Raw genomic sequence first — 18416 nt, 5'->3', positions numbered from 1 at the left:
AGAAAGTTATTTTATTTTTGGGCCGAAACTTGAAATCTCCTAGGCCCATTAATCTCATACAATGGCCCCCTTTTGTAGTTCTTGAATAATTAATTTAATCTATTTCATACTTTTCTACAATGACATACTCTTATGGCTTTACAAATCTCAAATTAGTTTAAGACAAATAATTCATAAATTTCGTAGCTTGCTTTAGGTGCGATTAATAAACTATCGTGGCCATGGGTACGGTTCCCGTGGCATGGTCACGATACATAAATCTCAATTCGAGTGCGCGTTTCACGCGACTTGACCATAACTTCAAATAATAATAATAATAAACATGTTGTAAATCGCGGGTGCGTTTCACGTGACGCGGTTTGCAATGTGTACCAAATGACAAGTGTACGACATCGTAACTTGTTCAAGAAATAACTCCATAAATACTAAAAATCGATTTAAATACATACTTAAAAGCGGTAAAAGGTAAAATGCACAATAGGTTTAAAACAGGTAATAAATCAGATAATTAAAAAGTAAAAAAAAATAATTTAAAAAATCAGATAATTAGGCCAAGTATTAATTGTTAAGCGACTGTGCTAAAACCACGGAACTCGAGAGTGCCTCATACCTTTTTTTGGGTTAACATAATTTCTTACCCGGTCTTTTGTGTTCGCGGACCATAAATAGAGTCAATTTTTTTGATTTGGGATTTTAAAATAAATCGGTGACTTGGGATACCATAAATTATTCCAAGTGGCGACTCTGAATAAATAAATAATCTCATTTCGAATAATGTCACTTAAATTGGAAAAACTCCTTATCCCATATCCCCTCGGGAAAAAGGAGGTGTGACAATACAGACATACACGTATTAATCATTGAGATTTTGATTTTTCGATTTCTCAGTTTTCAGTTCAAGAGAGAGACGAGACTAACGACATCTCTGCCTCCGGTGGCTGCAGACAATTAAGAATTAGAAAATAGAAATTAGGGATTTAGTCATTTAGGATTTCAATAGTAATTTATATACATAGGGGTAAAAGTATAAATATAAAAGTTCTTAACGGGTTAACAGTTTACCCGATAAGAAAATTGAATAATCCGCCCCAAACCGTTAAGCCGTTAATTATAAAATTTCAATCCGCTCACCATTCATTACCCCGATAATCCGATACTTATAAGCCAATAAGCTATCGATTTGGTTCGGTTAACGGTTTCGGTTCGATTTTGAACAGCCCTAGGTTAGATGGACGGAGTATCATTTTTTGTGATAATCCTGGTCGTGATGTTGAAATTTAAATAATACACATTGTGAAATCTGCAACTTTATCCACATAACCTGAAATTAGTGGAAATTGAGTTAGACAATGATGGGGTCTCCTTCAATAAAGTTAAGCAGAATTACTGTTTGTTTAGACCCTAAAGCACATGAAACACGACTCATTGATATTGGATTAGGATACACGATTGGAAATATCAAGAGCGGTTTTAAACTTAATTTTGAAGAAAATTGGAGTAGATATAAGATAAATTTCAGATTTGGGATTTTTGAGTTTGTTAGTTGTTCGGATTGGGTGTTGTTCCAATTGATTAAAAAATATCAAAAGGAGTTTAAAACTTAACTTTGAAGTGAATTGGAATAGATTTGAGATAAATTTCAGATTTGAAATTTTGAGTTTGTTAGTTGTTTAGATTGGGTGTTGTTCCAATTTATTGAAAACATCAAAAAAAGTTCAAAATGTAAAGTGATTTAGAGTAAATTTGAGCGAGATTTGAATTAAATTTAAGAAGATGCTCAAGGAAGAAGATGATGTTAGTTTATGTATAATGATGTATAACATGTATAATAGTATATATAGGTATATAAACACCTTTTATATACTATTATACACTTTTATACACCTATGTACACAATGTACCTGTCTTGTATAGCAGTGCAATTCTTTTTCAAAATCTCTCCATTAAATGACTTTAATTTTGTAAAAAACTCCTTTAGACTATTTCAACAAGTCTAAATAATACCCATTCCAAATTTCTCGCAAAATTAGATTCGAAACTTAAACCCACTTATTTAAGCTTGTTCAACAATGATAGATTACCTTAAAAATTTAATTTTTACCGTCCAAATAGATTTGGTTTGTTAAACTAATGTTTGAACACAATTACTGATTTGGAGATTGGGTTAGAAGCTTGAGCTTCTTATAAAAAAATTGAACGGCAATTTTGAGAACCTAATTAAAGTTGGATGTTGAATCTTGGCGTGTTGTCTTTGGGCTACAACTTTGCAATGTTGTATATACGCTACCTGGTTGCAATATATGTGTATGAGTAGGGGCAGATTTGCATAGGGTGAAGCGGTGTCATGTGACACTGCTTCGTCGAAAAATTTAACCAAAAAAATGATACGTGAACAATAAAAGGTATAAAAATTGATTGATGACACCATTTGTTGAGCACAGTTTTTTGGTGCAACGGGAAAGATGCTACAGTTTATCAGAGAGGTGACAGGATCGATTCTCCCAATTGAGTAAATGTATTTCCTTTTTTTTTCCTTCTAACAAAATATTCAATATATCAATCTTGCTAGTACTACCGTCTCTACTTGCTTACGAAGGTTTTAGCTTTATTTGTTTGTTTATTTATTTATTGCTTTCTTTCTTTTTTTTTGAAATATTTTTCCCCTTCTTTTTCTTCTTCTTTTTGAACGTTAATGATAATTACAATAAGGCATTTAAATTTTTTTTATTTATACGATCTTCTTATAACGATTTATATATGTGTTCATTTATTTAAATGTAACACTATTTGCAAATAATTTTGCGTACGCCACTGTGTATGAATTGTACTTATATATAGTTTCTTCGAAAATAAAAGAAGAAATAGAAAGCCATATATTAAACCAATCTTCTCCATTTTATTAAAATTGTCTTTATTTTCTTCCTCAATGTCTAAACTAGGTTTTACATGACAATATAAGGAAGGAGAATGTGATGAAAAGCATAGAGAGAAAGAAGCTTCATAATTGCATCTCTCAATCTCCGTAGCCAAACAAGGTTCTGTTAAATGTCTTCTTCTTCCTCATGGTTTCCTCTCTTTGTGATAATCTTAATTACCTACTTCAAAATATATGTCAAATAATTAAGACACTTCTTTGCTTAGTGTACTACTAATGACTAGCTACTTATAGAAGATCATATTTATGTAATTATGACATGTAAAGTATTTCTGTTGATTAAATCGATGAATATTTTGGGTTTTATTTTCAACTCATTTGTTTAACTTTTTAAAAAAAATTATATTCAATTCACTAGGAAACAATTTATCAATCAACTCATTTGGAAGTTAAGCCTTTGGAAAAGGGAAAACTGCAGTGATGTAACAAAAAAGTACGGTACTTACCAACAATTAGCCATTTTAGTCATAGCTATCAAAAATAGCCAAAATAATTATTAATAATATACAATATTCGAAAAACCTACGCAAAAAAAAGATTATTTTTAATGGATATTATTATTAGATGAGGCCGTATACAAAATTTGAGGAAGAGTGAAGGTAAATTGGACTAGTTTGGAGTCAAAATCCGTTACCAATGATAGATAATATTTAAAAAAACTAGGAACAAAAGGATTTTTTAAAAAGAGATCTCACTTTCGACGATTGAACTTGACTTTTATATCTAGATTGGAATTGGACTTAAATGTCTTTGGATCCTGCTTATGGTCGGCTTTCACTTCACTTTCACTTTCATATCAGGAACGTCGACTTGCATTTGCAATATCGAATCCAATGGGCATGGTTGGAATTAGTTTAGAACAAATAGATGAGGCAATATATAAAATTTGAGGAATATTGGAGGTGATTTGGACTGGTTTGATATCAAAATTCGTAGTTAAATTCGAGTTTAAAAAGTTCTTCTGCGATACATGTATCAAGCATGTATCTCAGACATATATATACATGGATATACAAGAGATACATATGGGATACATATATAATATGTAAGTCTTTCGAGACAACTTCTTTACATGTAATTCCAAAGACAAGGTGGGTTGCTCTGATGGTAAGCACCATCCACTTCCAACCAAGAGGTTGTGAGTTCGAGTCACCCCAAGAGCAAGGTGGGGAGTTCTTGGAGGGAAGGATGCCGAGGGTCTATTGGAAACAGCCTCTCTACCCCAGGGTAGGGGTAAGGTCTGCGTACACACTACCCTCCCCAGACCCCTCTAGTGGGATTATACTGGGTTATTGTTGTTGTTGTTTTACTTTGAATTTGGCTCAAATTTGAATTCAAATAACCTCAAATCTCCACCAATTCGTCCCAAAATTGAGTCTCAAACTCCTTGAAATGTACCCAATCTATTTCAACAATACCCACGCGTAATAAATTTTAATTTCGAAAATTCAAAATTTTAAACTCAAACTTCAATGACTTTCAATAGAGTTTTAGCTCATAACCTTCACTTTTCAAATTATTTTACTAAGTTACTATATCAAAATACTTGCATTTATTATTTCATTTATCTTTTTTCTAACTTTTTGTATTAGGATTTCTGTTATTGGCTTGCATATTGAAAAGCTATTAACTATATTTGAATTAAGGCTCTCTTCATGCACGAGCCGATTGAACTAACCTACAATTTGCAATCTACCAGTAAAGAGTATCCTAGAGTAAAAATATATGAGTGAATAGAAACTGATATTAATTGAACTTTTTTTCGATTAGAATGACATTTGGGCCTTTTTGGGTAGACATTTTATTTTGGGCTAGTTTTATGAACTAAAAAGAATGAACAGTTGACAGCTAATGATTTCTACTTTACTAAGCCTTGGCCAAATGCCAATCCTCCTAGTTTGAAAGAGAAAAAGAGTGGAGATGGACGGACGAAAGAAGGGAAGTTACAGAACGGGGCAGTGAAGGCTCGCGAAGTAGACAGCAAGCAGCAAGCAAGAGCTTCTCAGCCCCCTAACCTTTCTATTTTTTAATAATACTTATTTTTATAAGCTTCTACTTGGTTGATTAATTCAGGGGCAGTGCTGGAACATAATGTTGGACGACTGATGTACGGGGGCCTGCCCCTACTCTTTCTTTATCAGCAGCAAGCTACGGTCTAACGACCCCCTAACCTAGGTTGGGGCGACTCCTATTCATATAAGATATTCTATCTTAACTGGCTCGTGAGCAACGACGATCAAAGAATGTCCGGGAACACTTTGGGGTGAACACCCATTCGGTTCAAAAAAGATACGGCAGTCAGAACAGCTTCAGTCCAAAATTGACTAAGGACAGAAGCAAGGAGTCTCTCTCTGTAGGCGTGCAAAACAACAGAGCCACTGCTCTTCGGCTCTTCGAGCTTTCTCCGCCAGCGGCTTATGTAGTGGGCGAAGTTGTAGCCCAAAAAAAGAAGATCCAGAGTACCAAATAAGCACTTTTGCAAAGTTCACCTTCCCGCGGCTCACCTCACTTACGAAGAAGTTGTTGGAGCTGGGCTCCGAGAAGTCTCTATTGGTCTTATTCTTATTGTGCGCCTTGTGAGCGCGTTTGGATCCGCGAAGGCAATCGCTCGGATGTTCCCCTAACCCAACCCGGGAACGGACCGGAGGGAACCGCCCTGGGCCGGGTCTTTCCCTGTTGTTCTGTTCCCGCCACGAGAAAGACGCACGGAAGAGGTATTCCCAGCAGCCTTCTCATTCAAAAATGGACTTGGTTGCGCTCTATCTGGTATATCTTTTCTTATCCGATGAGGGTTTTTAAACCGGAGGGAGCAAAGCACCACAGCGGATATGGAATTCTATTTCCACTTTCAGTTTCACCTCGCGACCATGATAATTTGGGTAGTTTCCCCTTTGGAAAATCCAATCAAGACTTACTGGGTTGGATTGTGAATGAGCTGATTAGCCTTAGATGGACTCTTGTTGGGTGATTAAAAAAAAAAAATTACCTCCTATAGTAAACTATTACACCCTATTTATTATAAATCAAAATAATTTCAAACTATTATTACTTATAGCTACCTTTTCTATTTTATAGCAAAATAGGTATTTATTTATACCTACCATTGAGGCATGAAATACGCCCATTATGTACAGTACGGTATTTAGATATTTCGGTTCGGTATTTTTGGTATTCAATTTCGTAAAATGCTATACCAATACTGTACCTAATTAAATTCAGTATGGTTCGGTTTTTCTCCTTTCGGTTTCGATTTATTCGGTTCGGTAACTTCGGTTTATTCGGTTTGAATACTAACTAATTCTTAGAGTCATAAACGGTAAATATTTCTAATTAAAGTACTCAGAAGTACAAAACTAAAAACGTTTGTTGACAAAAGTTTTGTCCAAAACCAGCAAATACCAACCTAGAAAGAGAAAACTTAAAGAAATGTCTTGTTACTTGTTTAGAGTTATTTGATGAACTTACAGAATAAAGGAAAGTAAAATTTTAGATTTCTTATATTTATGTTATAATTAATAAAATGTCTATTATGTAATATAATATATATTTAGGTAAGGTATTGATATTTTGGTATTTTATTTTAAAATACCATACTTAATACTATTTTTTTAAAAACTTAAACCAAATACCATACCGAATTTTGGTATTCGGTACGATATTTTGGTATTTACCAAATTATGCACAGCCCTACCATTGAGGCATGAAATACGCCAATTATGTTCATTCTCTCTCTCTTTGTGATGACCCGATAGGTCATTTTTTATTTTAACCTTCATTTATATATTCTAATACCTCGAATAGATCCATTCAGCCTTTCTCGATTTATGTACGCAATCCGTATTTTTTTCTAAAAATTTTTCATGTGAAAAACCAAAGAAAATATGAAATTTTGCCTTTAAAACTCATTTGAGTTGACTTCGGTCAATGTTTTGAGCAAACAGACTCGGATCAGTATTTTGACGGTTCTGATATGTCTGTATCGTGATTTGGGATTTGGGCGTATGTCGGGAATCAAATTTGGAAGTCCCTAGTTTGAATTATCGACATTTGATGGAAACTAGAAATTTAAAGGTTTAAAGAATTCCTAAATTTGACCATAATTAGATTTTTGTTGAAATCGGGTCCTGATTTGGATTCCGAGAGTTCGATCAACTTCGTAACAATATTTATGATTTATGTACAAAATTTGAAGTTCATCCGAGGTGCGTAGGAATATTTTCCGTTAGTTTTTGAAAAACAAATAAAAGGTTTGATTTTATAAAGCTTGAATTTCTAAAGTTTGACCGAAGATTTGACTTTTGAGCAAACGACTCCAGAATAGAATTTTAATGATTCTAATAGTTTCGTATGGTGGTTTCGGACTTAGGCGCATGTCCGAATTTAGATCTGAAAGTCCGTAGGACAATTCGGTGCATTTTGGTGAAAGTTGAAAAATAGAAGATTTTTGTAAAGTTTGACCGGGAGTTGACTTTATTGATATCGGGGTTGGAATTCAATTTCTGGAAATTGAAACAGCTCCATTATATCATTTATAACTTGCATACAAAATTTGAAGTCATTCTGGATTGATTTGTTATGTTTCGACACAAGATATAGAATTTGAAAATTTTCATAAACTCATAAGTTCGATTCGAGGTGCGATTCGTTGTTTGGGGTTGCTTGATGTGATTTGAGACCTCAACTAAGTTCGTATTATGTTATGGAATTTGTTTGTATATTCGGACGGGGTCCCGAGTGGCTCGGGTGAGTTTCGAAATGGTTTTGGACCATTTCTAGGCCATTTTTAACTGTTGTTGTTTTGCTACAATAGTGTGCATAGCAGAAATTAGTACTGCACAGAGCTGACTTTGGAAACTTATATCTCGTAATCTGTAAGGAATTTGGAGATGATCCAAAAATAAAAATTTTATCCCTTTGAGTCTAGTTTCCAGAAATATAAACTATTTATCATTTGGATATTTGTACAGAAAGTTATGATTGATTAACTGAAACCTGTAACTGTAATTGTTTTGCCTGGCAGTGTGCATCACAGAAGTTTCTTCTACACAAGGCTAATTTTGGAAGCTTATATTTAGAAATATGTAAGGAATTTAAAGATAATCAAAATATGAAAGTTGTAGCTCTTTGAATCTAGTTTCCATAAAGGTAAATCATTTATCATTTGGACATTTGTACAGAAAGTTATGGTCGATTAACTGAAGGTTGGTACTGCAAATATTTTCCTGGAAATAATGAGACAAGTCACATTTCACACACGCAGCTTGCCTGGACAGAATGAATAAGTTCGGTGTCCGACATTTTTGTTCATTTTTAGAGTTTTAGATCTCGGGTTTGGGCGATTACATAGAGAGTTTTCACAAGTTTGAACTGGGTAAGTGTTCTTTATCCTAAATCAATTATATTTCATGATTTCGTACTTATTTACATCATGAATCCGTGAATTTTATTGAAAAAATAGGGTTTTGTAAAATCTTTCAAAAATGAAAAGTAAAGATTTGAAAGGCGATCCGATATCGGAATTCGATAATTTTTGTATGGTTGAACTCGTTTCGGAACGGGTGTTCGGATTACGTGAATTTTTGTCGGGTTCTGAAAGTGAGCCCCGCGTTGACTTTCGGTTGACTTTTAGACTAAAATTGGAAATCGACGTATTATTATCCGAAATTATTTTCTATGAATTGTAATTAATTTATAAAAATATTTTGATTAGATTGGAGCCGTCCGAACGTCGTTTCACGCAAGAAGGCTATTTTGGGATATCGACCTAACTCCGTTAAGGTAAAGTGTCTTATCTAACTTTGTGTTGGAGGAAATCACCCCTTACGATTTGAGATGATTGTGTCATTCGTGTTATGTGAAGGTCGTGTACGCGAGGTGACGAGTGGGTAAACGACCTATATGTGGTATTTGACAGGTTTGGACCATTAGGTTCCTTTTATACAATTGATTGTGAATATCGTTTCATGATTATATCTTTTGTTGTTAGAATTATTTGTACGTGCTTTACTGGAAATTATTAGCACATGTTCCATCTTTATTGTCAAGATCACCTTATATTCCAATTGTTGATTGTAACCACTCATTGAATTCATGCTTTACCTACTACATGCCTTAATTGTTAATTGATGCTCATAAATTGTGCCTTGGCTTATGAATTTTCATTTCCTTGCTATTTGATTTCGTGAGTGTAATGACCCAACCGGTCATTTTAACTTTTAGAACCTTTTTCCTAAAATAAAACTTCTCGTATGTGCTTTTAATAATTTATGACCTGCGGTGATGGTTGGTTCGGGATTTGGAAGTGTTTGGGTTGAAATCGGAACACTCGGTTCCTTAAGTTGGCCTTAAAGTGCTAAGTTTGACTTCGGTAAATATTTTGAGAAAACGACCCTGGAATAGAATTTTGACGATTCCAACAGCTCCGTATGGTGATTTTGGACTTAGGAGCGTGTTCTAAATTTTATTTGAAAATCCGTAGTTAAAAGTAGGCTTGAAATGGCTAAAATAGGAATTTAAGTTTGGAAGTTTGACCGGAGAGTTGACTTTTTGATATCGGAGTTGGAATCCAGTTCTGAAAATTTTCATAGCTCCGTTATGTCATTTATGACTTGTGTGCAAAATTTGAGATCAATCGGACTTGATTTGATAGGTTTCGGTACCGAATGGAGAAGTTGGAAATTTTATGTTTCATTAAGCTTGAATTGGAGGATGATTCGTGGTTTTAGAGTTGTTTGATGTGATTTGAGGTTTCGACTAAGTTCGTATGATATTTTAGGACTTGTTATAATTGGTTGAGGTCCCGCGGGGTTCAGGTGAGTTTCGGACGGCTATTGGAGCAAGACGAGGTAAGTCTCTTGTCTAATTTTGTGAGGGAGAAATTACCCCATAGGTGATTAAAATTAAATAATTATTGCTAATTGTGGGGGCTAAATACGCACGAGGTGACGAGAGTCCGTGCGTAGCTACTATTAATGCTAAAGTCCGGGTAGTTTAGGACTCAAAGCATGAATTACTTGTGTAAATTGTATTCTTTGTTTAATTAATATTATTTGATATATATATTTATATTGTGAATTGTTAGATAAAAATATTAAAGGATGAAAATCTCATATACTTGATTTTTCTGTTTAAATTAATTAATTGTTAAGAGAAATTGTTCTTCCTCCTGAATTTATCTTATAACAAATATACTCTCATTCCGGAGGTACATAAGAAAATGTCCTCCTTTCTTGTGGAGCGGGTCGAATGCCTCGGCAGGATAGATGCATATATGGATCATGCCGCACGTCCCTCGGCAGTGTACACGACACTCTGGATCGGGCCGTTCGTCTTTGGCAGAAATCGTGCTTAATAATAATAATCACACGATACCTTAATAGCTTATTTTAGCTTGCGAAACTAATTGATAAATTTGAGAATCCTTGGAATTTAATGAATTATTATGCCTGCTTATTAAGGAATTAATTGTTATTCCTGTAAAATGAGATTTAATTTATAAATTGGAATTTTTTTTGAATTGAAGGAATTTAATTAATATATTGAGAATTGTTGTATTTGAAAGAATTTGATTATTTCCGCTGGTTAAATAAATTATTGTAAATTCTGTGAATCATGCTGATTTAAATATTCTAGTCGTATTTCAATTATTATTATTGACCCATAGTGAGTGTCAAAGTCGGTCATCTCGTCTCTACCACTTGGAGATTAGGCTTGATACTTACTGGGTACACGTTGTTTACGTACTCATACTACACTTGCTGTACTTTTTGTGCAGGACCTGAGGCAAGTACTAGTGGGGGACCTATCGTCTTACACCCACGCTATTCAGGGGCATAGTGGTGAGCAGCCTTTCTAAGCCGTTCTGCATCTACTAGTATCTTTCCTTGTATTTTTCATTCTATCTATTTTATTTCAGACAGTATTTGAGGTTTTGTATAATCTACTAGATGCTCATACACTTGTGACATCAGGTATTAGCACACCCATTGGTAGAATTTGGCGTCTTATTATTTTTTTTGGTTTTAAATTTTGTCAATATATGCTTATTTTATTAAGTTGGCTTGCCTAGCTGTAGTGTTGGGCGCCATCACGACCTATAGGTGAAAATGGGTCGTGACAGTGAGCTATCGTGTAGCCTTTTTCATTAGTTGTGACTTCTTTGTGTAGCCTCATTATTTCTTTTGATTTTGTGGTATATCATAGTTGGTTGTAAATTGGTTGATTAATATTGAGAGGGATCGGGTTACACGTCGCAACAGATATGCTTTAATATTGAAAGGGATCGGGTTGCGCGCCGCAACAGATATGATTTAATAGTAAGAGGGATCGGGTTGCACGCCGCAACAGATATGATTATTATTGTGTGGGATCGGGTTGCACGCCGCAACAAATATGATTTATTATTGCATGGGATCGGGTTGCACGTCGCAACAAATGAACAAATGTGAAATTATTGTGATATTAAAGTTAATTCCGTTTGTGATTCTCATGATGCATTTAATGCTAGGACGGTTACTGTGGTTTCCTAAATCACCTCATTGTATTTTGATTATAATTAATTAACTGTCAATATATTAAAAATGGAACAATATGGACTTCTTGTGTGAGTCATGCATCCTATGTGATGTGTTAAGTTGCTGAGAATTTAGCAGAGGTAAATGAAAGAATTTTCAAGCTGTTCCACTTGTGTGTCTTTCAAAAATAAAACTCATATATTATTCGGAGATTTACTAAATTAAATGGTGATTATATTTTTACTGTAATTGATGTCTCAACCTTCGCATTATCTTATTGTCGTGTAATTTGCGTGAAAAATTGTTATTGCATTTTACTTTATAAATCCCATATTTATCTCGTTAAAACTTGATTGAATGTCTTATTTTGTATAAATACAATATTTTATCAGATCTCATATACTTCTAAACTAAACTCAGTTGATATTCAATTTGTACAACCTCTCCACTATTTTACCTTATTTAAATCCTAAATTATCTTAATGACTTGTCACGGCCTGAAATCTCACCCGTCGTGATGACGCCTATCTCAATACTAGGCAAGCCGACATAATCAATAACCCACAATATTCTTTTAAATACGGAAACATCATAATTAAGTTTAATAGAAAATCCCAAAAATTCTAGGTAAAACATATTCTCAAAACCTGGTGTCACCGAGTACTTGAGCATCTATACATTACAAGTCTGGAAAATACGGTCTATAATAGTCTAAGACCAAATACAGTAAACAAGAGATAGGGAAGGAGAGACAAGGTCTGTGAAATATGGCAACTACCTCTTAATTTCCGAAAAAAATCAATAGTGTGAAAGAATCAACACCTACTATGTCTGGGATCACCTGGATCTGCACACGAAGTGCATGGTGTAGTATGAGTACAACCAACTCAGTAAGTAACAATAATAAATAAGAACTGAAAGGAGTGATGTGCTTCACAGCTAAGTCCAAATACAATAATTTTCAACATAAAAGGGTAGGCATGCTCTGATGTTCCACAATCAAAATTTCACAATAATTTCATATCAACTTTGACTGAAACAACAGAAAATGTCTTTTAGAAAGTTTTCCAAAACAGTCATATATGACAGCTGAAATGTAGCAACAATGAAATCAATGCATCCTCTCAGAATAACAGTCACTCAGTCCTTCTATTCACTCCAACCTCACAGTCACTCTTTCCTCACAGTCACTCATTCCTTACAGTGACTCATTCCTCACAATCACTCAGCACTCGGCACTCGCATTCATACTCAGTAGGTATTTGCGCTCACTGGAGTGTGTACAAACTCTGGAGGGGCTCATTCAGCCTAAGCGCTATATCAAAACAATGAAACATGCTGCGACATGCAGCCCGATCCCATAAATTTCCTCACAATTAGGCTCTTGGCCTCACTCAGTCATCAACCTCTCCAATCTCTCGGGATCAAGGTGTCATGAAAATCAGCCCCAAAATGAAAATATGATGCATCAATAAATAGCAACAGAGACTGGGATATGATATGAAATGAATGAACATGACTGAGTGTGAAATTACAATTTGAACATATAATTCAACCACAGAAATGATCCCAATGGGTACCAATAATAACAACATATGTCTAAGCATGATTTTTAATACGAGTCTCAGCTCAATTTTTCTCTAACACGTAGAGAATATACGGATATCAACAGATTATTCAACTATACAGTTCCATAGAATTTGACCAAGTCATAATTCCTACGGTGCACGCCCACACGCCCGTCACTAGCATGTGCGTCACCTCAAAACCAATCACATAACATATAATCCGGGGTTTCATACCCTCAGGACCAAATTTAGAACTGTTACTTACCTCAACCCGTGTAATGCTTTATTTTTCTATGCCCTTTCCACGAGAATTAATCTCCGAAAGCCTCGTATCTAGCCACAATTAATTCGATTTAGTCAATACCAATTATTATAATTAATTCCCTAAGGAAATATAAATTTTCCAATAAAAATTCGAAATTAACTCAAAAATTGTGGGGCCCACGCCTCAGAACCCAACAAAAGTTACAAAATATGAACGCCCATCTAACCACGAGTCCAACCATACAAATTTCACCAAATTCCGACATCAACTCGACCCTCAAATCTTCAATTAAAGTCTTTGAAGATTTCTACCATTTTCAACCCAATCTTTACCCATTTGAACTCAATAATCTTTCCATAAACCGTATTGATACGTATAAATAATACTCTTACACCCAAGAATCATACTCTTAATCACCCATCTTTACCCAAACTCGAAATTAAAGACTAGGGGTTAGAACCTTACCTCTTGCATGAAGATCTTGTGATATTTCCTTGTTGGATTTCAAAATTTGAACAAGATCTTGATCAACAAAGCACTTAAGCTTCTTCCTCTCTCTAGAACACTCTCCCTTCTCTCCAAAAATGTCAGATTTTTGCTCCAAAATGAGCTTCAAGGGCTATAAATCGAAGTTGGGTCGGGTCAAAAATTAGAAAGAATTGAAGCCCCGACGCAGATTTGCGATCACATATGCGATCGCATAACACGTATGCGGTCCGCAAACTGACCATATAATTGAAGCTCCAAAACGAGGGTCACCTGGACAGGTCTGCGGTGATTATGCGGCCCACATACCTATTCTACGGTCGCATAATGCACCACAAAATATGTCTGCGGTTGCATAATGCACCGCAGATTTTCTCAAATCTTTCCTCGCATCTGCTTCACTCTGCGGCCATTATGCGGTTCGCAGAGTGATTCTGCGACCACATAATGGACCGCAGAAACTTCCTCTTCAGCCAAAAATTTTTCTTTACTCCCCAGTGCATTTTTCAACCCAAAAAGTCCGAGCCTTATGTAGCATTTTGTACAGGTTTATATGTCTGGCAGGTGTCTTGACCTAGCCTCGTCACTACTATACCAAGGTTAGGCTTGATACTTATTAGATACCGCTGTGGTGTACTCATACTACTCTTCTGCATATTTTTGTGCAGATCCAGGTACCTCAGTGTTGTTGATAATCTTGTTAATTGATTGTATATTATTATGGAGACTTAAGGTATACCTGTTGTCGCGTTCGCATGCCTCAGAGTCACCTTCTGATATATTCCCGCACTATTGATTCTATTCTGGAACAGTTGTATTTAGAGATTTTTCTAGTAAACTCTATAGAGCTTGTGACTTGTACTACCGGTTTTGGGATTGTAGAAAATTTCTATTTCATATTTAATACTTGTTAGTTGAGTCACCACTAATTTAGTAAGTGTTAGGCTTACCTAGTCCCTAAAACTAGGTGCCATCACGACATCCTACGGAGGAAAATTTAGGTCATGACTCTCTCTCTCTCTCTCTCTCTTTCTCTCTTTTTTTTCTCTCTCTCTCTATAGTCAGCAAGATTCTCAATCCTCTCTCTTCTCCATCAAATCAACAGAATCGTCGGCGTCATCATCGTGGTCATCATCAGAATCGTCGTCGGCGTCAGAATCGTCGGCATCATCATCCCCTATTGACTCATCCTCTTAGGTGAACAAATCTGGCCATGGCTACGCCGAAGAAGATTTGAGGGCCGGATTTTTGTTCGTCTCCATTTTTAGTTTTAATACAATGTATACAGTATTTTGCATGGCCAAAAAATGCCACCTCCGGCAAACTTCTTCACTTCTTTGCTATTTAGTCACATGTAATGATACAAATATATTATATTTTGTACAAATACACTCAAATGTATTATATTTTTGTATAAATATATTATTTTTTGCCTGTTTTTATGTATTTCGAAGGTTTATATTTTTTGAATATAGCCGAATATCACTGTGTTTTGTAATGTTTTGTTGTTTGAATACGGTGAATTGAATATAATGTATAATAGTGAATAATGAATATCTGTGAATTGAATAGAACGGTTTACGCCCTATTTCTTGATTACCTCATTGTATTTAAATACAGTCGTGTGAATATATAGAATACATCATAGTACCAGCGAAATCTATGTAGAATTGATTTTGTTGAGTTAAATTAGGAGTGATACACGCTAATTGATCCTCTTTCCATGATTAAACATCTGGACCTCCCCTATTTTTTTAGGTGAATTCCGCTACTGTATTCATGAATACAATGGCACGAATACAGCCGCACAGCTGGACTCCCCTATTTTTTATGCGAATTTCGCTATTGTATTCATGAATACAGTAGCGCGAATACATCAAATACAATCGCGTAACAAGTAAATAGTAGCTATAGGAAGTAATTATATATATATTGTAGCTATAGGAAGTTAATAGCCACTAAACAATAGTGGTTTCTGAAAATTCCTCTAAAGAAATGACCCTATAAAGGGGTTGGTCTTTTAATATTGTTTCTGTTTTTCTTTTAAAAAAATGATATCCGACCCCATACATACTTATTGCTTGTCACTGATTTCTCTACCGGATTGATAGATTTTATGCTATTATTTATTCTACTTATATTGTTAATTATCACTAACAATTATCACACAATAGGTTGGCATGACTTTGTGATTGTTCAATTATTCACCAAACTCTATCATATTGGCATGACTTTGTATTATCTACATTCGACCTATTTGTTAAATTATTCACAAGCTCTACCAATTGGCATGAATTTGTGCATGTTCAATTGTTCACCAAACTCTACTGGATTAGTATAATTTTATGTTATCTACAATCGACTTATCTATTAAATTATTTATCAAAGTCAACCGATTGGCATAATTTATCTGTGTTGTTCAATAAAGTGTTCAATTGCAATTTCGATAAGACCGCTCCAAATATGCTCTAATTGATCTCAAATTTGAAATAAACCCTCCAAATGCTAATACAAATAATTCTTAATCACCAATTTAGTCAAATAATATCAAATTAAGAAGACGCACTTTGTCTTCTTCAATACTTTCTGAGGACCAATAATGAAGTTTTTACATTTTTAAAGCAGATCACTAAATCAGTGTTTGGACTAAAAAAATTAAGTATAAATTATCAACATTCAAATAATTTTAATAACAATCAATCATTAACTTTCAGTTTTCATCCCTAAACAAGAATTTTAAGCTTTCAATATTGAAGAACTATGGTGTTCTTGGTGAAGAAGAAATCTATTTTCGTAATAAAGTAAAATACGAGAATAATATTTAAAGACCAATCCCCTTTTTTTTTTTGGGGGGGGGGGAGGGGGGAGGGGGGGCAAACAATGCAATTTCGTGACTTGTTAGACAAATGAGCTTTAGTCCCATTAGGAAAAACTAATTGAAGAATTAATTTAAATAGCCGCGCAATCAACTGATTAAACTAAAAATAGCTGGCAGATGTATGTATGTGTGTGTACATATATATATATCCAGTGTATAATCTACGTATACTGACTATGGAAAATAAACACTAAATCTAACCGGCTTTGTATAAATATCCCCAACAATTAGCCATCAATTCATTGGGTATCTAGCCTTCGACAAATCTAATCAAGACTTAATGGGCCGGATTATGAAAGGGCTGATTAGCCATGGACTCTTGTTTGACAGATGGGCTTTAGGCCCATTGTTGCTTCAAATTTGTTTTTAGAACTGTCAACAGTGGGAGACTGCTATACTAAAAGTTACCAAAAGTGTGTGAATATTGCCTACCATCAACTCTTTAAACTTTAAAGTTTAGGCACAAAAAGAAGAAAAGAAAGCAGAGAGTACAAATCGAAGAGCTAGCAAAATCTTGGAAAGAACAATACAACACCCTTCAGTTTATCAAAATTAACAACAACAACAAACAAAGAGCGCTTTATTAGATTTCAAACAACATATACCACTCTATATTTTCTTGGGAGCTAGTCTAGAGTCACTATCCAAGATAAGTCTTTTTCCAATTTAGAAATTCATTTTCTATTGTTGGGTTATGATCTAAAATACATTTGGTAATATTTACAACAAAGGAGCTAAAAAAAAAAGATTCACTTAAATATAAATCTCAAGAATATTCACTCATTTCAATATTACATTGCAAGTAACTCTTAAAAGACAACAACATATAAAAAAGAATAACCTCCTGATGATGATCCTATTTGTTTAAAAGAAATAAGAGCATAGGAAAAGAATTTTATCAGGAATTAATCAAATTGGAAGAAATACCAACAAAAAGAAATATGAAAAAAAACACAAAAACATGGTAATTGATATCATGCAAGACTTTTTCGAATTTAGTTGCTTCTCTTTTTCTCCATCCTACTGAAGGATTTTCTTCTCAATCCACTGAGCTGCCTTTCCCACACATCCTTAAGAACAACTCTACCATTTTCACTAGATTTCCTTCCAAATGTTCCTTTAGAATAATCCCTCAACCTTAGTTGATAATCATAATTTTCTCGTAAAATTGGATCAGAAAGAGTCTCATATGCCTTTTGCAATTCAATAAATCGTCTCATGGACTCTTTTTTATTTGAGTGATTGCAAACATCAGGATGATACTGAAGAGCCATACATCTATAAGCCTTCTTTATCTCATTAATCCCTACATTCTCAGAGCAAAGAGAAAGAACTTCATAGAAATTATTGGTATTTTCAGTTGTCTGCATACTCGCTTTTATTTTCAGTTGATGACTAACTTTCCATTTGTTTTTTCCAGCTTTTGGAATATTGAACAATATTGGAAATATATTTTCCACCTTATAAGTATTGTTCATCTTCAAGGAAATCTCCATTGTCATGAATTTTTGTGGAATGTTTGCAAGAAATGAAATAGTTGAACCACATATGTTGTGAGGGTGTTTAACTTAAAGCATGATTTAATTTGTCTGACCTATTGATTTCTTAACCAAAAAGTAAAGATTTCTTGTGTAAAACGCGGTTTTGTGATTAGTTGGTCGTTGAATGGCAATTTGGCATAAAGTTGTCGTCTTTTTGCTGATGTTGGTTTCCTCTTCGTTTATATATGCCCAAAAATCATCTTGTAGTATTTGAAATGGATCAATTATAA

General features: G+C 34.4%; 1 protein-coding gene across 1 annotated transcript; it reads right to left on the bottom strand.

Annotated features, from left to right (window-relative positions):
- Positions 1-17640: 17640 nt before the first annotated feature.
- LOC107828059 (chaperone protein dnaJ 20, chloroplastic-like) lies at positions 17641-18141 on the bottom strand. Its single transcript, XM_016655307.2, has one exon. The coding sequence runs from the start codon at positions 18139-18141 to the stop codon at positions 17641-17643; it is 501 nt and encodes a 166-aa protein (XP_016510793.2).
- Between the last annotated feature and the right edge of the window lie 275 nt (positions 18142-18416).

Source organism: Nicotiana tabacum, chromosome 13 (assembly GCF_000715075.1).
Source record: "Nicotiana tabacum cultivar K326 chromosome 13, ASM71507v2, whole genome shotgun sequence".
NCBI classification, from domain to species: Eukaryota; Viridiplantae; Streptophyta; class Magnoliopsida; order Solanales; family Solanaceae; genus Nicotiana; species Nicotiana tabacum.
The sequence above is the reverse complement of the archived record's forward strand: the minus strand, read 5'-3'. Positions and strand labels throughout refer to the sequence as shown.